The sequence below is a fragment of the Amphiura filiformis genome, chromosome 1 (genome assembly GCF_039555335.1).
Source record: "Amphiura filiformis chromosome 1, Afil_fr2py, whole genome shotgun sequence".
Lineage (NCBI taxonomy): Eukaryota > Metazoa > Echinodermata > Ophiuroidea > Amphilepidida > Amphiuridae > Amphiura > Amphiura filiformis.
In genome coordinates, this window is record NC_092628.1 from 57488258 (window position 1) to 57510491 (window position 22234).

A 22234-nucleotide genomic window follows, 5' to 3' on the forward strand; every position below is an offset into this window, starting at 1 on the left:
TTGGCAGGCAAAAACTATATGGGATAATGGGAGGCCATATTACAGGCTGTATCAAAATGATTGACATATTAAATAAAGTTGTGATATTTGCAACATAGCATCCTCTTGAAATGACAGAAATTTATATATTGATTAGGTGATTTTGTGTCTTTTTGTACTTGTACAGGAAACTGTTGGGTAACAATCATTTTGATACAGCCTTATAAGGTCTACAGGGATGTGCCACTCCAGAGGGTTGATTTCTTGTAAGAAACACCTAAACTCAAATCAAAAAGTCCCTAAATATGCGTCCCAATTGAAAAATTGTCCAAAACTGTCAAATCAGCAGACTTGTAGTTGTAGTACTTGTACTCGAGTGCCAATTTCCATGCCCATGGCTCTGTTCCCGTACCCGTACTCATACCCTATTTTGGTTTGACTTTCAGACCTGTACCCGTACCGTACCCATACTCATGGACTGGGAGTAGCTTTTGTACCCATATGTTATTAAAAAAACCCACTAAATACAAACAAAATAATCAAAGTTTCAAAGCATAAGCAAATTTTGGGAGTCATTTTATTTATTGCATACACAACATTTTGACTTTTTGATACACAATTGACATCTTCAAAATACATTTAATATCCCTGGCATGGACCTAGACTACTTTCTATTGGTGATTTGGTTCTGTGGAAGGTAGATGCCCAATTTTCCTAATTTCAGTGGTCTTGGTGTTCGGAAAATTAATATAAGGTGTGCGAAAACCTGTTCTATGGACGGACTTGCAAAAAAACAAGTTTCTGCAATAGACTAAATGACCCTAAAATATCACCGAAAGCATAATTGAAAAATAATACCCAGCTGTATTCCATCAAATTTTGGTTAAAACATGCTTTTTTCATGATTTTTATAATTTTTTACCTAAAATGCTTTTACACTATTTTGGGGAGTGAAAATTTATTTATTTGACAAGAAATGTATATCAATGTATTGAGCTGGATCTTTGAATTAAAAAAGTTCACACCAACTTATTTCTGTGACCCATAGTTTTTGATGAACCGTGAAACCCGTCTACAAGCATATATAGTGTTTTTTATGAAAGCTAAATTAATTGAAGCAAGCGTAAATATACCAATACAATAGATTGGTCTTAAGATAATACTTGTTTGTATATGCTTGGATCCGTAATTTATTTGCTCAAACTCCATAATGGCGCCTGGATTAATGTAGCTTTCCATCAGAAGCATTCTATATGCTTGTAGACGGGGTTTTTACGATATGCCTTCCAGAAAACCATATAGACTATTATAAGCCATGCGTCTCTACGGCCCTTGGTTTTCCACTTTCGTTGTCCACTCTTGGGCAGAACATGAAAACACAACAAATCAAGAGTTAAGATATGTCTGAATTAATATTCAAAAAGTTCCACGTTTTACTTTTACTCATTTAGGAGTTATTTGGGGTTAAAAATGTGTTTTTCGTGATTTTTTTCCATTTTTGAAAAAAAAAATTGACAAAAACAAGCTATAATTTGAAAGGGCCATAGATCAAAAACTATAGGTCACAGACATTCACCATCATTAACTTTTTTGTTCAGAATAACTAGGTTGATATAATCATGATAATGACATATTTTTTAAATCAATAAAATATATATTTATTTTTTCCCCATGCAAAATTACATTTTTAGGTCAAAATGGCCAAAATAGCACAAAAATATGGTTTTTGCCATTTTTTATATTTTAGAGTTGTGCTGTGACATTTTTATTCACTAGTGTTAGACATCCATGTGACATGTAACATCTACTATAGAAATGAAATTTCTACTCAATTTATTTTGAAAGTTACAGCTATTTTAATATTTGACATTTTTGGGCAAAAATGGAAAAAAATCACGAAAACCCATTTTTAACCCCAAATAACTCCTAAATGAGTAAAGTAAAACGTGGGAAATTTTTGAATATTAATTCAGACATATATTTACTCTTGATTTGTTATGTTTTCATGTTCTGCCCAAGAGTGGACTACGGAAGTGAAAGATAAATGCCCATGTCTCATAGTCTAATAGGCTATTTCAGCATGAAATACATATTACACTAAGCCAAAAAAGAAACTTATAATTTTTTACAAGGTCATATCTTAAAATCCTGTCTATCTAAATTAACCAAAATTACACACAGGATTGCCTCAATACTCTACTCTAAACACATGTCACTAACTATGCAGTTGTCCAACTGACACAACAGCAAAATGCACTGACAACACCTTCCTGGACCACATTCACAGCGCAACAGATTTCTTTTGCTACGTTCCAATTATTCGCCTGTGAATGTGATCCCGGAAGCTGTTCTGTGTCAGTGCATTTTACTGTTGTGTCAGTTGGACAACTGCTTGGTTACTGACATGTGTTTAGAGTAGAGTATTGAAGTAATCCTGTGTGTAATTTTTGTTCATGTACAGGCGAATAATTGGAACCCAGCCAAAGAAATCTGTTGCGCTGTGAATGTGGTCCAGGAAGGTGTTGCATGTCAGTGCATTTTGCTGTTGTGTCAGTTGGACAACTGTTTGGTTACTGACCAGTGTTTAGAGTAAAGTATTGAAGTAATCCTGTGTGCAATTTTTGTTCATTTTTATGGAGAGGATTTTAAGATATGACCTTGTGAAAAATTATAAGTTTCTTTTTTGGCTTAGTGTATTTGGATTTTTCCACTTTTATACATGTATACATAGACCATATAATACATTTTACCCAAAAGGTCTCTATAAATTTTTTATTTTATTTATTTTTTTTCGCTTTTGGAGTGGCCCTGGACCAAGAGCTAAATGCTTAACAGAGATGTCACATTTCCGGAATTTTCAGTTTCCAGATATGAGAAAATCTCTAATTTTAAAATGAAAATTCCTTAGAACCCTGACTGGATGATTTATAGACACACTGTACTGTGCAAAAATGGTGATGCAATTTTTCATGTGTATGTGAATGATATGATACTGGAAGTATGTATTCACAGATAATAAATGTTTTTATACTATAAAGTGAAGTATTTTTACATTTTGCCCCATGAAATTGCATCTCCAGTGGTGCTCAAGTGTGTAAACCCCTCTGGCTTCGCCCCCTCAACCCCCACCGGGGCGTTACCCCTGGACCCCACCAGGGGCCCTTAAGCGGGCCCCTGGCCCCCCGGCCGCAACAGGCGAGAGCTCCGCTCGCTCCGCTTCGCAATTTCATTGCCTTGGTTTTTTTTTTTTTCTTAAAGCACCAAATTTTTAATAATTGGCATTTTTGGTTTAAAAAAAGGAAAATAATCACAAAAACTGCATTTTTCAAACCAAATATCTCAGCTCATGTCGCTTTTCAGAAATGCCTGCCAGAGTAATCCGAAAGATGGGACTGTTATTTTTTGGATAATTTCAACCTGGCTGACACTTTTGCCTAAAAATGATAGAGCAGATAGACCGCTGTGATCTTTCTACTATGATCATGCAGTGTAAATGTAGTCAACTTAATATAACAGATATACCACTGATTACACAGTGTATAGTGCTATCTACTGAAGATAGCAGACACACTGCTGATCATGCAGTGTAAAGTGCTATCAACTGAAGATAGCAGACATACCACTGATTACAGTGTATAGGCCTACACATTGATTACACGAAGTACCAGTCCTCTTACCCCTTCTCTCTCTCTATCTCCCTTTCTCTTTCTTTCTCTCTTTTACCTTTTTTAGGGATCTACTTTTTTAGTATATACGCCGTAGAAGTGACGTAGTTAATCGGATTAACTCCATAGCAATAGATGAATACAATTTTGGCTATATCGCCCTGCACTACAGGGTTCATGCGGTAACCGATGCATTGAACCATAAATGTCAAAGAAATCCTGATCACTTGCACCTGTAAGATTAGTCTCTTTGAAAAGAGTGGTATTCTATTATATGATTGAAGACAGGTGATGAGTGCAACGTGCTGCAGTGCAGCGCGGTATATTCAAAACTTGTATTCATCTATTGCTATGGTAGTTAATCCGATTATGACGTCACTTCTACGGCATATAGTGTTACATACCTCATATATAGATTCCTGTCATCTGATTGGTTAAGGGGTACTACACCCCTGTGGTAAATTTGTGACTATTTTTGCATTTTTCTCAAAAAATAATAAAACACTGGTAACAAAAGTTATGTATATTATTGGGGCAAGGGATCCAATTACTACACTGAAATTTCAGTAACTCAAGACAAGCGGTTCAGCATATATGATAGGAAATGAGGTACATCCTAGCAGTACCTTATTTCTTATCATAAATAATGAACCGCTTGTCTTGGGTCACTGAAATTCCAGTGTAGTAATTGGATTCCTTGCCCCTATAATACACATAACCTTTGTTACCAGTGTGTTATTAGTTTAAGAGAAAAATGCAAAAATAGACACAAATTTATCGAGGGGTGTAGTACCCTTTAAAAGTGCAGTCATTGAATTAGCTATGCCCTCCTTTTTAAGAATTACGTAAAAACTGAACTATTCCCGGCATAGTCATTTTCACATCATCGGTGTGCCCCGATCAAACTCTACTCTTAGCATTACACGCTGGCGCCAACCCGCTGCCTGCCAGTTGCGGTGACGCGATCAGTTCATAACAAAAAACTTTCTTTGTAAATTTTACCATGGCCTATGAACAATAAAATAGGCCTTTTAACCAATCAGATGACAAAAAGTATATAAAACAAATATTGACTGCTTTATTCGGGTCATAGTTAACATTATAGGCCACGGTGATCTCAAAACCATGCTATGACCCTCCGCTGTGCCTTGGGTCATAGCATGGTTTTGAGATCACCTTGGGCCTATAATCATAACCATGCCGCCATAGCAGTCAATATTTGTATACTATCTACTGAAGATAGCAGACACATTGCTGATTATGCAGTGTAATCAACTGAAGATATCAGATATACCACTGATTACATCCCGGGATTAGTGCTATCTACTGAAGATAGCAGACACACTGCTAATCATGCAGTGTAAAGTGCTATCAACTGAAGGGTTTAATTTGAAGGTGATTATGTTCTTATTATGCTTTTTTGAAATTAATGGATGATTAATAGAATTAGCCCAATTTGCAATTAGCGAGCCATTCCCAAACCAGCGAGCATCTTAGTTCATCATACAGGTATAAGAGTCCAGCACAGAGCCTGCACAATTCTGTTGCAATTAGTGGTGGGTTAAGCCCATTATTTATCTTAATTCGGCTACTTCTTCCACATACAGTGTCATTCACGTGAGGCCACAAATTAGTCCCCAGATCATTAAAGATAGTCTGATAAAATGTCACTTAATATTGCCAAAGATAATTCAATTCATCTCTTGACTTTTGCTGAAGGCTGGTACTTTACATAAATACTAATTTATAGCATTGTTTGACAAATTGTGTAGGTTGAATAAACGGTACCAACAAGAAAATGTACGCTCCATTCAAAAAGCATGCTTTTTTTTTGTAACCATGGCAGCTCTATAAGAGGTAGATTGATGTCCTGAGGTCCCCTTTTCAAATCATCATGCCCCTGTGAAAGAAGACAATAATAACAAGAACATAATTATTTAAAAAGCTTTAATTATAAAACCATTTGATGTATAATCAATGTTATTGCATGCAATGCATGGACGAAATCTACCAACATGAATTTCAACCAATGAATTTCTTGGATCTTGGATTCTATACCTCCCTGTACAGGTTTAAAGTGGAGGTGTGATTGAAAGGTCTATTTTTGTTCACGGAGTGAACATTTCCCCCACTTGGACCCATATCTCATGCAGTTTATCCCTTACATACACTGTGTCTTGAATAGCTATTGTAGCCCATCAACCCTGTGGTTAAGAGGCTAGGAAATAATTTCTAATGTCTCATACCCGGGTTTATATCCCTTTATCTAATCCTGCCCCACATGACAAGGATCAGTGCATAGTCCTAGTTAGATATGAAAATGGAAAGTTAGAACAAATTACTATACACCTGATCCATGAACTGTGTCCTTTTGAAAGACTCTTCTTGTTTGTTTGAATCAGGGTCCTGCGTCACAACATTTAGCTAGAACAGATAATTTTGAAAGCTGAAGTTGTCTGATGAGTAACAGGGGCAATGTGGCGCAGTGGTACAGGCTCTACCTCACAATTGGAGGGTTGCAAGTTCAAGCCCTGGCGGTACCATCGTGTTGTGCACTTGGGCAAGGCGCTGTAAGCTTAAGGCCAGAGTAATGGAAGACACATTCGTTCACGCCCGAATTTGAGATTTCTTGATATTTATCAACACTAACATGTATTCTTTCACTTGAAACTGACAAAATACAACTTCCTAATATTTACTTGTATTTTTGCTTGATTTATTTCACTCCTTTCAACTCTAAAATGTCACATGGCTCAAGACAGCTTAGTAAATTGGCGGAAATAATGAGTCAGAAATGCTTAAAGCGAAAATATTGTGATTCTACAGCGATTCGCGTCGCGTGACGCGGGCGCAACTCTGCTGCGTATGTCCGACGCAGTCAAGGCGCATTCGGTATGTTGTTAACGCCAGCAAATGTGATGTAAACAAAACAAAATTTTGCAGTGAAAAAGCCACTTAGATTTTTTAATTATTTTGGATTTTGGCGCACTAAAAGCAGACATTATAGATTCATTGGTGCAAAAAGATGCATATTTAGACCATGCACCAGATACAGCTTTTACAAGCGTGAAAGTCTTACCGTTTTAAAATATAAGGACGTTTTGTGCATAATTTTGACATTTTTTTACTAAAACGTCGATTTCTCAGAGTTCATTTTTGACAATATTGCACAATTTTTGTGACAAGATAACTCGAAAAATATGCAAGCAAAAGGTAAACATTTTGCACTATCGTTTAGAGCACATCAAAGTCTAGGGAAGGTTTTCTCATTTTTTCAAAATATTTGTTTTAAACAAAAATATACACCATTATGTGCAATTTTAGCTTAATAGAGTTACAAAATTACTTTTTTCACATGTTTTTTGCAATATTTTGAAAAATAAGACTAATTTCAAAAAATAAAAAACCTTCCCTAAGTTCATGTCTCTTCTCCATGAAAAACTAACTAAAAAGTTTTTACTCGAATGGATTTTTTTTAACTTGTCACAAAAAATTGGGGTAAAAAGTGCATTTTTGTGATTTTTCAAAACTTGAGATTTTGAAGAAATCTGACGTCACCATGGGATTCCTTGACTCATTTCCTTTCCAAAAATGTATAGTTTTATATACTTTCGACATACCATTAAAAAATAATGATGCTCGAAAAGGTCCATGTTCTCTCCCATTACTCTGCCCTTAAGGGGGTACTACACCCCTTTGGTAAATTTGAGACTTTTTTTGCATTTTTCTCAAAACATAATAACACACTGGTAACAAAGGTTATGTATATTATTTGGGCAAGGAATCAAATTACTTCACTGAAATTTCCGTGACTCAAGACAAGCGGTTCAGTATAATATGATTGGATATGAGGTACATCCTAGCGGTACCTCTTTTCTTATCATAAATAACAAACTGCTTGTCTTGGGTCACTGAAATTCCATTTTAGTATTTCGATTCCTTGCCCCTATAATATACATAACTTTTGTTACCACTGTGTTATTAGTTTTTGAGAAAAATGCAAAAATAGACACAAATTTATTGAGGGGTGTAGTATCCCCTTAAAGATTTAAGGAGTGCTTTAAATCACACTCATTATGATCATTTAAGGTTGGTCTGAACCCTGGAATTATGAAAACTTTCGGGCCTCATAACTGCTAAATTATTAGTCTAAAGAATATAAAAGTATACATTTTAGAATGGAAATGACTTGATGAATTCATCTGTGAGGCCCAATTTGGGCCAAAATGCTCATTTTTGGAGAAAATTAAAAAAACCAGGTTTTTTGGCCCAAATTTTTTCGCGCAGCGTAACAAAAAATTGTTTGGCCAAAAAAATTTTTTATTGATTTTAAAAACTAGATAAAAATATCTAGGGAGCGTTTTTTCATTTTTTGAATTTTGACCAACTTCACCAAAAATATTTGAAATTTGGTAGAAAATCAGGCTTTTTATGATTTTTTGAAAATTTTGCATTTTTTGACCATTTTGGTGCAAATTTCTCAAAGTTGGTCAAAATTCAAAAAATAAAAAACGCTCCCTAGATATTTTTATCTAGTTTTTAAAAATTAATAAAAAATTTTTTTTGGCCAAACAATTTTTTTGTTACGTTGTAACTAAAATTTAAATAAAAACCTGCTTTTTTTGGGATTTTCTCCAAAATGAGAATTTTGGCCCAAATTGACCTCACAGATGAATTCAGCAAGTCATTTCCAGTCTAAAAATGTATACTTTTATATTCTTTAGACTAATAATTTAGCAGTTATGAAGCCCGAAAGTTTCCATAATTCCAGGGTTAAGACCACCCTTAAGGAGTGCAGAAGAGTGTGATAGCACTCACAGAACTCTCACACTCCTCAAAACTCTAAGCCTGTTTTACTGCATGAAAGAACTGAATATTGCATAATGCTTGCCATTATGAACATTTCCTCAAAAAATAATACTTGACTTGGTACTTGACTTGACCCCGCCAAAAAAAAAACTCCTGGCGCCACCACTGGCTGTGGCTCAAATAATCATGGCTCAAAATGAACATCATAGTCGACAAACAATAATTTCATCCCGGTACACCACTGTTCGACAGTGTCTCACGCCAAGCAATTCCAAAATGTTGAAAGCCCTGCCACCTACCTTTGATCTGAATTTGTTTACTGTATAGGCCTAACAGTAAGTTTTACTGTTGTCTTGACTCTACTTACCAAGTTACAGTTAAGTATGTCAATTGTGTCCTTACACACCCTTCATTGAAATTAATCAATCCATTTACAGATTTTAAACATCTCCACACATTGATAAGCTGGGCCAACTGCAAACCAAACACAAAGACATAATAGCATAATCAGTAATATCAACTTGACTAATATTGAATGTTACTGCAAAAATACCCACACATGTAATATAGTTTGGCAGTGATGTATGTGTGTATTTTGTCGGTCACATTTTCTAATCACACATATAAAGTTAATGTATACGCACGCAAATTAGAAATTCAAATTTTAACGATTAATTTAGAGAATCATTGTTTTTAGATTCAGGATGTATACCAAAATTGCTTTTTAAAAAAAGATTATTTTTGGAATCTAATTAGGAGTTTTGCACACTAGTAAACCCTAATTTAATGATTTTGGCTGCCATTTTGGTATGTAAATTTTGACCCAAAAATCAAAAAATGCAACGGCCACTGTCTAGTGCAGGGCAATGCATTCCGAAAATGGTGTATCCATTGCTATGGTAATTAATCCTGTTACATTGCTACTTCTATAGCAAATACCCTTTATACTTTGTTTTTTGCATGTGTTTACCATCGGGACACTTTCAGGGGGTTGGCAGTTTTGCAGCATACATGTTTCTACTACGGCTAAATGGGCCACTCTCTGTGACAAAAAGTTGAAAATAGCCCGGTACCACTTTAATTTATTGGCATGATACATGTACATATGTCAGCATAATTATTTATGAACATAATTATTTATGATTAGTGTCTAACAATCACGCCAGGGTTGCGTGCCTTCGCAGATCGCAATAGAGCTTTGCGTGCCTTCGCGATTATGGGATAGACCTTAAAATAGGCGGTACTGCATAGCAGTTTTGCACGCCTCATTTCATAGAATTCGGGTGAAGCTTTCACTGCTCGCACTCGCACACAATGGCGGCGGGTCCAGAGCCAAAATTCCCGTTTGTGGTGGGACGAAATTTTGATAGACCTTTTACATTGTAGCTCTGTGCCTGTTATTTTATGGATTCTTCATGTTCTTATTAAAAACAAGTCTGTTACAGACTATATATATTCAAACACAAGAAAAATAGTCCAAAGAATCAACATGTTGCCATGGTAACACAAATTTATTGATGTGGCGGGACGGAATGATAAACTTCATGTATTTGTGAACACAGTACGTTTGTTGAATTTGTATCAAAAGTACTACTGGGATAAAACATTTGTTTCTAACATGGGTATTAACTTCAACTATCCTTTTGTTATGGAAGGAATTATAAAATTCACCCCCCTCTTTATAGTACGCTCATTAAAGCCATATTATAACATTTTCAAACAAAATAGATTAGCATTTCTTTGTCATAAAATGTTAGCTTTTACTGTCAGATATATCCCTTTTATTTTTGAGCCGAACAACTACGGCAAAGCAAAGAAAATTGAATTTACTACCAGCACACATGTCGCCAAATACGTACCACTCCTTCGGTCATGTTGTGGTACGACCCTTTGTGTGTATCACGGTCGTGTACGGCCTACGTACTGTGTGTTATTCGACTAACAATTCCATCGTAATAATAAAGCGCCCGGTTCGGCGTTTTATTCAAAATCTCGGATTTTGACAAAACTACAGCACCTAGAGTCTTGATTTTTTGCAGGGTATATTGGTTTAATAAAGTACAATTTAATCGTGTAAAAAAGGAATTTTAAAATTTCAGTGAGGGCGTCTTCCTCAGCAAATGTTATAATATGGCTTTAATTTGTAAAAATCAGGGACGGAATGTGGCGGGACGGAATTTTGTCCACCATGTCAAAATCAACAAAAAACAAACAATTGATTCACTTTAAAACTTTCACTTCCAATGAAAAATTATTGCAAAATATTGACTGAGAAAGAAATTTTTTATGCCTTCCTGAACTTAAAAAAAATCATCTCAGAATGTAGCGGACTGGCGGACCATGTTTTACACCATAGACCCTGAAAATAGAATTATTGCTGACATCCTACTACAAAAGGCCTGAAAAAAAAAAAAAAAGTTAAAATGACTCTGAGTCTAGCAATATTGATGAATTCAAATTTTGTGTACTCAGGAATATTTAGTTGATATTTTGAAAGTATTGACTGAATTTTTTTTCGTTTTTGCCGGAACGTAAAAAAATCACCTCAAAATGTGGCGGGACGGAATTTTACACCTATTTTAATTTAGTTCTTTATTTTTGCAAAGTCCACTGAGATTTTTTTAGTGCTAAAATTGTCTATATAGAAGACCTTTATAATACCATGAACAAAAAAACCCTATCTTTTTTAAATAATGTAGTAACATCAAATTTAACAATTCCGTCCTGTCACACCGAGAGGGTGCTACGTGTGTATTTTATTGCTTGCATTCCGAAATTGACGGGCAAATTTTACTTTTTTTTTTGCCGATTCATAATCTTTGGTTAGTAGTCTAACCAGCTCTCGGAGAAATTCACTCCTGTGACAATTTCTAAATTTTAGGTTGAGTGATGACCATTTTTGGCTCTGGCCCGGCGGACTTATATTGCATACACGCTTGGCACGCTGGCGGGCAGTGGCGGCTACATGATGGACGTAACGCGTACATTGTTGTATGTTCCAGCTTGGCCAAGAATTATCTAATTGATGTATGCATTTATTATAAACCTATGGTCGTGCGTCATGAATTGGGGTATTGGAAAAGGTGGAGGCGTTACATTTTTTCATTTTATTCAGGACGTTTTGTCCTAGATCTCAAGAATGGAGAGGGGTAGGCCTACTGAACTAGATTTGGTCTCATTTTGTTGCTTATTTATCTAGCTCAAATTGTGGAAAGAAAGAACATCACACTTTATTTACTTCTTGAGATATTGCAGTTCAAATGATGTGAAGTCAGGGGTGGAGGATCCTACGGTTGAGGATCCTACGGTTGAGGCATGTGTTAAAGTATAGGGAATGTTGATTTTTAGTGCCTCACAAATGATACTTTTTACTGTAACTTCATAACCCAGTAAGGTATTGAGATGGATTATGTACCATTGTTTTGGTATTTATGTCTAGTTTGAAATGTGACCAGTTTTACTCCAAGCTAAGTTAATTTGTTGCAAGTGTGCTGCATTCTGTGTCATGGGTTCTAGGCTTTTCCTATACGTTACTGTGTTAAGTATTCATTTATGCTCCGAAATGTTCCAAAGGTCATATTTCTTGAAGGAGTTACCCTACTGCTGTAAATGTTTACATTTTTTGGATGGAAATTTGATGAGGAATTCAAATATGCCATTGGTTTTTGTGTAGGCCATGAAGGAAAAAAAGTTTTGATTGATTATGTAATAAAAATCATAAAAATTATGTACGACTTTTGAACACCCTGTATCTTAGTTCACAAATCACAAATTGACACACGTATGGGAACTGCCATGGGGTGGTCGGGGGGTCGCCGGGTGTAAACGAACGCGTCACCAGCAAGCGTCCTACACGATCAATAACGTGTATAGGGCGCATAATCGCGCATTCAAGTGCGCTGTACGCGACCGGTAGTTCCTGATATATGCGATGACAGGGTCAATGGCCGCTTCTGCCCCCATCAGACTTTCCTGCCGCTGTGGCAAGTGGCAGGGCGTTTCAACCAATGACAAGCCTTGATTGTGTCCTTTTGTCTGCAATGCGTGTGCCACACCGCTCAGCGGCAAGCGGTCCAGCACCCTCAGTTGTCAACCGTCTGGATTGACGACTGAGAAAAACTATGTGGAAAAAAAGTGACGGATTTTGCAACAGGATTCCTGTGCGTGGTATAGAGCATGCGCAGTTATGTCCAAATTGACATTTTGACCGAGTTTGTTGTTTTTATAACTTCAGAGCGCAATCTTGTCACAGCGGCGTGGTACAGCGGCGCGTTACACAGGCGCCGCTAGCATGCTAGTCAGTCGCGCTACAGCGCACAACCAAGTCGCATTGAATAGTTTTCAATAGTACAGGGAACCCATACCATAGTGGCTCTGCACAAAAAAAATGATAGGGCAGCGCCAATACCGATCATACCGTAGGTATGCCAAATTTGCCATCAAACAGCATCATTTTATATATCCAATTAAAGCCCTTGAGTGAAGAATGCCAATGAAAACCTTTTGGTCATAGCACTTTCCGTAGCAAAGTTACATCTAGTCAAAGATTGACTTTCATCAAAAAGATTCAGCTAGCAAAATTCCCCAAAAAACATTTCGGGGGTGTTTCTAGATCTTAGTCTCATGACGATAGCAGCTTTTTTTAATGGAACTGCTATCAAAATCCTCTGAAATTCCATGTGAGTCTCTCATCACCAAAAAAAAATCATATATGGGTCAAGTGAAGTAGACAACATATTTATGTAGGTTTCCTTAAGCAAACGGTTCTTTTAAATTATTTCAATGTAAATGTGCATTGCCGGTTTAGGCCATTTTGGCCGACTCTAGCAAATGTGTTAACTGACGTTTCCCTCTCATACCTATAGTAGGAATTCCAATTGAATGAACGCAGCTTTCAATAGCTGTACTTTCGATCCAACTGCGACCGTGATATCGCAGATCAAACTACAACGCTTAACGCATCGACCTTGGATACAATGCTAACCAATCAAGAGTGCATTTGGCATGGTTAGATGCACTTCTGTGTTAATCACGCACAGTCGCTGACACGCTGGCGTACATCGCACAGTGTACGCAAAAAACCTCACGCTATTGAAAGCTGCGCCATTCAATTGGAATTCCTACTATACATACCGATCAAATGATGTGTCTGTTTTGCCCAGTTTTTTAAGTTTGCGCTGCGAACTAGATTGGAATTATGCTGGTTTCATACTACCTGACGCTGTCAGCTTAGCGGCGTGGCGCCTACGCATTGCCATGATTGCAGACAAACGGACACAATAAAGGCTTGTGATTGGTTGAAACGTCCCCGGGGGGGCCACTCATGTATAAAAGTTGTAAGCATCCGCGTGAATTGACTTTCAAAAATGACCCTAAGCTAGGATGTCGAAAATTTGTCAAATTAACCCTAAACAAGGATTTTACTCAAATAAAAAACACCCTAAGCGAGGAATTTGTTTGAAATTTACCCTAAAAGTGGACAGACAATATAAAAACACCATAAGTGAGGAATTGGTTTGAAATTTGCCCCTATTCATTGCGTGTGTCAGTAGAGTGCCATACAGTGACAGTGATGATATCAACTTAAAATTGGCATTGTTGAAGTCGGCTCCGATTTTTAAAAAATCTGGTTAGTAAAATTGCTTAGAAACCACTCTTTTGTGCCGAATAACTTGATAAATATGTCACCACTAATGTCTGTTAATTGGGTAATTTTAACAAACTACCCTGAGCGAGGATCGTCCTTTAAAAAAACACCCCTTCTTTTAGTAAAATGAGTGTTTTGAGACCCTAATCGCGGATCCGCGCGGATCCTCGTTTTGCTTTTCAAAAACACCCTAAATCCGCGTTTTCTTTCACGCGGATGCTTACAACTTTCATATATGAGTGATCCCCCCGGGGAAACGTCCTGACGCTTGCCGCAGCGGCAAGTGGCAGGAAAGTATGCTGGAGGCTTTAATTTAATAATAATAGTCTAAGCAAGCGGCAGGGTAGTATGAAACCAGCAATCAGGGTCCTGGCCCGGGTTGAAGGGTGACTGACACTGTTGACATTGGTCATTGCCGATTGCATGCAGCACATGAGCAGCTGCATAGTGCATGCAGCGTCTCTGGTTTGTAACCTAGTCGTACTCGTTAGTCTATTTTATTTACTTTAAAATGTATAAAAATTATCTGTATCCACACAAGTGACACAATACTTACAAATCTTCACACAATCACGCAACCACACAGCTAGCCATCGTTGAAATAAAAGCAGAATCCATTGCCGTGCTGGTACAACGCACTACCGCCGACACAGAGAAAATAAAGGTAGAGAAGCGACACTCTCTGCAAACTGCCTATACCGTGCTATACAGCGGTTGAAGACAGGCGTCACGTCCGAATTGACCTACCTTGACCTATAATTTATGAGGAGAATCCCATTTTGTACCGCTCACAAAACAAAGAGTATGAAGTCCGCCCACCGCTGTCTGTGAAGCTGTCAATCATTCTAATGAACAAATGAAACAAGCTCTGGCATTCTGACAATGACGTAATCCTAATTATAAATTAGAGAATCACATTGTACATGTACTGTCTGCTGTACTAGATGTCTTCCAACAAGTGCCGGAGTGTCGCGGCCCTGGCCGACATGGCTCAGCAACACAGCGCGAGATGAGCGAGTCAGCGAAATACCGATACATCGATTAGGCCGTCATGGCCATGCAAGGTTGCCAGTCATCAAGAAATCCTCCGTCCCCCCCTGGTATGGAGATTGTAGAAAGGGAAATTTAATTTTGCTCTCTCTTAAAAATGACAACCTCACAAAACCATATAAAACAAAAGAAATCCACTCACAAAATAATATTTAACACAAATTCTTTTTTCCTCTCTCTAGATATTATTTGAGGAAAAAAGGAGATGGCTCAATGGACAATCGCCCGAAATCTGGACGGCCGAAAAAACCCCACCAAGATAATTACAACCGAACTCAAATAGCGTTTGTATCAAACATTGTTGATGATGACCACAAGTGCAGTCGGGATAACTGCAAGTCGATCCAGGTGGTGTATGACATGCATTCCCTAAATTCAGTAAATTTTCATCGTCAACCGTGTAATTGAATGGGATTATTTTGAAATTTTAAAACGCTTAAAATATCACAAACAAATAGGCCTATGTTGATAAATAATATAAATACAAGCTAAAACCGTTGGGGTTCGATAATGAACCCCACAAAACTAACCGAGTATATGGAAAATGCCATACGGCCGGGCGGTTTCACGAGTTGCCGGCTCGATCATGTCATCCGCCGCCTGAGTCGATCATGATAACTTTTTGATAGCAAGAGGGTATTGACGTCATAATGAGCCTCATTAACCAGCGCCGCCACTTTTTTCAATGGAATTTTACTGTGTAATATACCGCAAAATAAGGATATTGTTTTCTTTTTTTTCTTTTTGTAATAAATGAGGGTTCCAGGTTCCTGCAATATTATTATGACTATTATTGATTAAATGGTTTGTATTTTAGTGACAGTTTGGTTTGATACGTTTTCCATTTGTAGTATCATTACAATTTAAAATTTTCTGCGGTTATAGGGGTGCGGAAAGACATTTCGTCAGGAGAGTATGCTGCAAATCTCTATGTTTGTTTCCGAACAGAGGAAATTTGGCTGCAGGACTGATTTTGAATAAATATTTCATCGTCAGACCTGGTACAGAAATCCCGTCTTTGTACAAGTCAATACCTTTTTCACGGCAAGTGGACGCCCATAGCTTCCACCAATGGTTGAACATGGAGATTGTTATACCATACGAGATAATCTTTCATGGTTTTCATCCTTCTCGATCCCACAGTATGGACGGAGGACTAACGTAGACACCACGAGGAAATTCGTCCACAGTACCTATGATAAAATAAGACAAAAACAAAAGTCTAGCATTAATCATGTTATCTTGAACAATGTATAGAAATTTGATTATGTGATTTGAACAACAAGCATGACAAGCCAACCTTTTACCTCACTGGGCATGTCTTAATATTTGAACAACTTATATACAAAGCGCATTTTTCAGAACCATTCATGCTCTATGATATATTTTATAATGTAAATATACTTCTATGTAATAAGTTCAGATTAAACATTGATATTGATATCTTTTACGTTCTCTCTATAACTGTTTGCCGAGTTGAAATTAAATTAGATTTATTTGATATATTGAACAGAACCAACTATCAACTTGCAAAAAAAATCATTTTCTTTTGGCTGCTTTGATATTTGTTATCCAAATGTTATATGATGACTGGTTTTAGCAGCTTCTCGTCATTTGGACCCGAACCTTCAACGAGTCAACATGAATGTAATCAAACCTCACGCTTGTTTCCTGTGCGATAGATCATCGCACCACAGTATGACCTACGGAGGCATGAAACAACTGTAAACGCCGAAGAGGAATCTGAAAAAGAGGAAGATTCCTTTGTAGCCGATGCCAATTGTGAAGACCGCGATTCCCAAGATTCCGAGTCCGAGGATTCTACCTCTGAAGATTCCGAAGGCGATGAATCTGAAGATTCCGAAAGCGATGAATCTGAAGATTCCACGGAGGATGACTCTGAATCTGGAGACTAGAGGAGTCATCGGATGAAGAGACGACTACCGATGAGCTGGAAGATAATCCTACGTACCAAGAATGGTACGACCAAGCCAAAGAAGCTACTCGCGAGATGTGGACTGAAAAATAAGTACCTTAAGGGAAGGGGTATGAACGTTTGGACAGTATTTATTGTGGGACATTAGAGCACATCAAACATATCGAATTGCATTCTGAATACGAAGAATGTCCTTCTGATATCAAATAATTTTGATTTTTTGAAATTCGCAATGTAATACACATTTTATGGCAAATCATTAAAAATTGATATTTAACAATACTTGAAGTAAACTTTATAAATCTGATGATTTATACTTAAAGTGTATGTAGGTGGGATGAAAAGCCGACGATCAATTGAAAATTTTGACATTTCGTATTGAAGATATGGATTTTTTTCCCAAAACACCAAAAAAAAAATTAGGTCTTTTGGGGAAAAAATCCATATCTTCAATATAAAATTTTCAATTGATCGTCGGCTTTTCCTCCCAGCTACATACACTTTAAGAATATATCATTAGATTTATGAAATTTATTACGAGGACTGTTATATATCAAAATTTGAAAAATATCAAATTTTAATAATTTGTCATAAAATTTGTATTATATCGTGAATTTCAAAAATGAAGATTATTTGATCTCAGAAAGACATGCTTCGTATTCAGAATGCAATCCGATACGTCTGAGGTGCTCTCATGTCCCACAAAAAATACTGTCGAAACGCCATAAACGCTCATTCTAGATCCCTTAACGGAGGCATGGATGAACATCTGGCTCGGAAGAAAAGGCCAATGTAAAGACAATAGAGAGCTTGCGAAATGACGTTACTTTAACTTTAACTTTAACGTCTAGAGGATTATGTATTCAAAACCAAGGTGGTTTTGAATACATAATCCTCTATAATCCTCTAGACGTTAAAGTTAAAGTTAAAGTAACGTCATTTCACAAGCTCTCTATTGTGGGCGGTTAAACGCAACTTTGACCACTTCTTGACGTTTTGTCATACGACGTGCATCTAAAAGAAGATGACACTCATCAGGTAATTGTGGATGACCTCGAAGAGAAGATGGATAAAGGCGTGAACGTACACAAAGCGGTTAAAAGAGTAATGGCTAAGCACCAAGCCAAATTTTACGGACTTTTCCAACAAGAGGATGATGAGGAGATAGAGGAGGCTGAAGATTGTGATGATAACCATATAATGGCAAAAAGAACAAAATTTTATTAATTTTCTAATGTTTTCAAAAAAAAAGGGAATAATACAAATATTTATATTATGTTACGTATGATACAAGTTGATAATAAAATGATGTTCGTAGAAAAAAATATGACAATGGTGTTTCTTGCATCTTTTATCCGGTTTTGTGAACACTTATTCAAGTTATTAGTAATATAACGGTTGAAATCGTGAAAAAACAAATCCTCCAGTGCTAAAAGTAGGGGGAATTCCAACATGAGGTCGAAGTGCGCGACAAAATGTGCCATTTTGAAGCTAACTGATGAAATATTGTGCAAAAGTGGAATAAATTCGCGCGTAGCGCGAAAACAAAGGGCTTTGGGGGCTAAAATGGCCAAATATGAGGTTAATACAGGCGTCAACATTGGGGGATGATTGTATGGACTATCCCCCTGGCAAAATATTGTGGATTTATCCCCATCCCCCCGGGATCTATATATCTGAAATCACCCTTTATTATAGGTTTCTTGATCCTGTAAGTAGAGAAGGAAAACAAAGCCATAAGTTGAAGTGGAAGATTGAAAAATGCCATAGGCCTACGTCGGTGAAAAAAACGTTCAGCGTCCAAGAAAATGTAATGGTAGGCCCTGCACAATAAACAAGATCTTCTTTCTGAATTGGCCGTATTTTTACATGTAATACCGGTACGGTGTAAGAAAATCAATCGCATTATCATGATTATCGTGTTCAATCCAGCGTACGTAATTCATTGGAACGTTCTAAATGACCATGGAAATAGTATTTGCATGAAATGACGTACTTTATTTTATAACAGCTTTGTATCTGTCTGTATTTTTTGGGGCCTATATTCATTTTGCAGTGACGATGGCCGACACAACACTGACTAGAAGTTACATCCATGTTCCTCGAAAAATCCCTTTTACTTGTTTGACGATAGGTCAGCAGTTTTACGAAACAGTAAAGAGGATTCCTGACAAGGAGATGTTTGTTTTCTTTGAGGATGATGAGAGGATTACTTTCCAGCAGATGAAAGATCAGGTACGAAGCCCGGGTACCATATGGACATGCGGGTACGAAGGGTGTTGTTTATCCTACTTTTTAAAATCGCTACTTGTAAGTGGCCTAGACTCGCTTGCCAGTCCTATATACGCCGTACCTTAGACTGCGGAACTCAGTCCACAATGATAGTCAGTCATTTATCTTTTGGTCGTTATATGACTATCATTTGGCCGTACCTACGGTAGCTGTTTTTAAACAACACATGAAAAAACATCTGCCAAGTGAATCGTAATTACATTCATGTTTCATTGCTACTTTAAAACGGTCTCTCATTTTTTGCTATCAGGTCAGCTTTATGTCGGCACCCTAATTTTTTGGTACATTATTTAGTTTACCATCAGTTTTATATTTTCCAATAATATGTATCATGTCACTCCAAATTGTGTGCCCAGTGCATGGACAGCCTTGTGGCCATAACTGCTTGCTTTCACTATCTCGTCCATAGGCACTCAGTGCACGATTTTTAGTGAAAATTGTACCGAGCGTATTTTATTTTTTGGTTAAATGTTGTATGTTGTAACTTTAGGCCGAGGTTAGCAGTGTCCTCATCCATCTCATTGACGTTTTGCATAAAAATAGTTGCTTTTTCCATTATATTATTGTATATAAAATACATCCTTGTATCTCATTGTATCATAATTATATTGTTGTATAATGAATGGATGAAATAAATTGATTGATTGATTGATTGATTAATATATTAAGGACTGGCTTACGCCATTTTGGATGTCAATGGGAAATACACACTTAACGATTTGCGCCGGTTAGAAACTTGAAAAAAAATCTTTAAAATGTCATCAATGTAGGCCTATATAAAAGTGCTACCAATCTTATTGTGCTTGCTAATTTAAGACTCGGTTGAAACACAATTAAGGATCGAATGCATTTTAGTGTCAAAAAAAGGTAAAATTATCGTCAAAGTTCTGCCGAAATCGGCACTCTTGCGAAGGGTTCAGATTTCGAATCGGGAACGATAATATCCGATCTTTGCGATAAAAACACAAAATTACAACTTTAAACATACTATTGGCAAAAGACATTATTACCAAACAATATAGAATAGAAAATTTGACATCATTTTCTCAAAATATTGAAGAAATTTGCTCTCTAGACATCGAAAAAGTACGCAATCCAATTCCCGTTCAAACGCGTGGGAAACTGAAAGTGCATAATCCCCACTAAAGTGGCCCTACAAAATATTCGATGTAAACATATCTACGTCATTTAATCTATTCCCATTCTATTTCCAGTAGCCTAATATTTAAGTTCTAACCAGAGAAGATGTATTAGGGAACAACCCAAAAGTTCGATGAAGCCCTATAAACGAAAGTCCTTTCGTTAGAAGGCTAACCCCCTCCCCCCTCCCTTCTAACGTAAGTTTTCAAATATCGAAAATTCCAACCCGGATTCATACGATACAGGACCGTCGCTATGGTGGATGGGGATGTGGAAGAGTGCAACAATGCAATGATATCGGTCACGTTGATGGGAGAAACCAATATTCTATTTTATTTTATAATATTTTTCTTCATACCTTTTGGGCACGAAAAAATTATGACTTGCTGGATTTTCAAATAAAAAAGAATCAAGGTGCGGTACAGCTGATTAAAATGAACTTAAAATTGCAGGTTGCGAGTACTGCACTCTATATTGATTTGAAATTATTTCGAAACAACCACTGTAAAATGTCAATATCGTACTTCAGAAAATACTAAAATTTATATATTAAATCCTTTAAAAGATCAACTTTGACCGATGTTTTAACTACTTTTTTACATACTTAATAGGACTTGTTGACCCCTTCCCTCCCTAACGAAAGGACTTTCGTTTATAGGGCTACATCGAAGTTTTGGGTTGTTCCCTTAAGGATGAAACTTTTCAGCCATAAAGGTTTTATGTTTTCCGGTAATGTTTACTTCAAATGCTGACGTGGGAGTCAATAATTGGGATAATTAGCTTAATCTCTTTTCATCTTCTCTGATTGAATGTAGGAATTGCTTGAATCTGGGGGATTTCTCTTTGCCGAGAACCACTGTGTCTAAAGTCGGCATCCGCTAAAAGAGTTATCAGGACGAGGATGTTTATACTCACAGACTATATAGGCCTGCCCCTACATTATTTTTTTCTTCTGAAAACCACCCATCGTCCCAGATTTTAAATTTCCCTTTCCCGAGAACCGTTATTGTTTTTTTTCTTTCTGAAAACCGCCACCCCAGATTTTAAATTTCTCTTTGTCGAGAACCGCTGTGTCTAAAGTCAACATCCTCTGAAAGAGTTGTCAGGACGAGGATGTTTAGATATGAAGTACTCACCGACAATATACCCCTTCCCGAAAACCGCCCAACGTCAGCTTTCAAACTTCTCTTTCATTTCAAAAGGCGTTAAAAGCAAAATTTGTACAGTACATGGTGTATATTGCCTCGTGCTTACTTCATCCACGAACACCACCCCAAAACATTGTTTTTTTTTCTTCTGAAAACCGCCCCATGCCAGATCACCGCCCGTTATTATAGGTCTTTTTAAACCGCCCCATGCCAGATTTTAAATTTCTCTTTCCCGAGAACCGCTCTGTTTACAAAGTTGGCATTATTGCCTTTTTCTCTGAAAACCGCCCACCCCAGATTAAACATTTCTCTTTGCCGAGAACCGCGGTGTCTAAAGTCGGAAATCCTCTGAAAGAGTCAGGACGAGGATGTTTGGATATGAAGTACTCACCGACAAAATATCCCGGGGGGGTCACTCCCATTGTGGCTTGTACACCATCCGCGATAATAAAAACGCGTGTCGTGTTTCTAAGGGTGTCAAAAACATGAAAAATTGGGGAAAAGGGTAGCAAAATTGCAATTGCTAATACGCGGAAATGAAATTTAGGGATGTGAACAGGCGCGTTTT

At 37.1% G+C, this 22234-nt stretch overlaps 1 protein-coding gene and 1 long non-coding RNA gene across 2 annotated transcripts in view; one reads left to right on the plus strand and one right to left on the minus strand.

Annotated features, from left to right (window-relative positions):
* Window positions 1–4858: 4858 nt before the first annotated feature.
* LOC140166623 (uncharacterized) lies at window positions 4859–14864 on the minus strand. Its single transcript, XR_011860894.1, has 3 exons — window positions 14657–14864; window positions 8821–8927; window positions 4859–5544 (listed from the first exon to the last, which is right to left on the minus strand). It is a non-coding gene; the product is annotated as an uncharacterized lncRNA (long non-coding RNA).
* Window positions 14865–19132: 4268 nt separating this feature from the next.
* The window catches only part of LOC140149609 (medium-chain acyl-CoA ligase ACSF2, mitochondrial-like), a 42898-nt gene continuing 39796 nt past the window's right edge, over window positions 19133–22234 (plus strand). Inside the window, exon 1 of the mRNA XM_072171692.1 lies at window positions 19133–19321. Coding sequence (XP_072027793.1) covers window positions 19148–19321 — 174 coding nt within the window. The 5' untranslated portion in view covers window positions 19133–19147. The remainder of the gene's footprint in view (window positions 19322–22234) is intronic.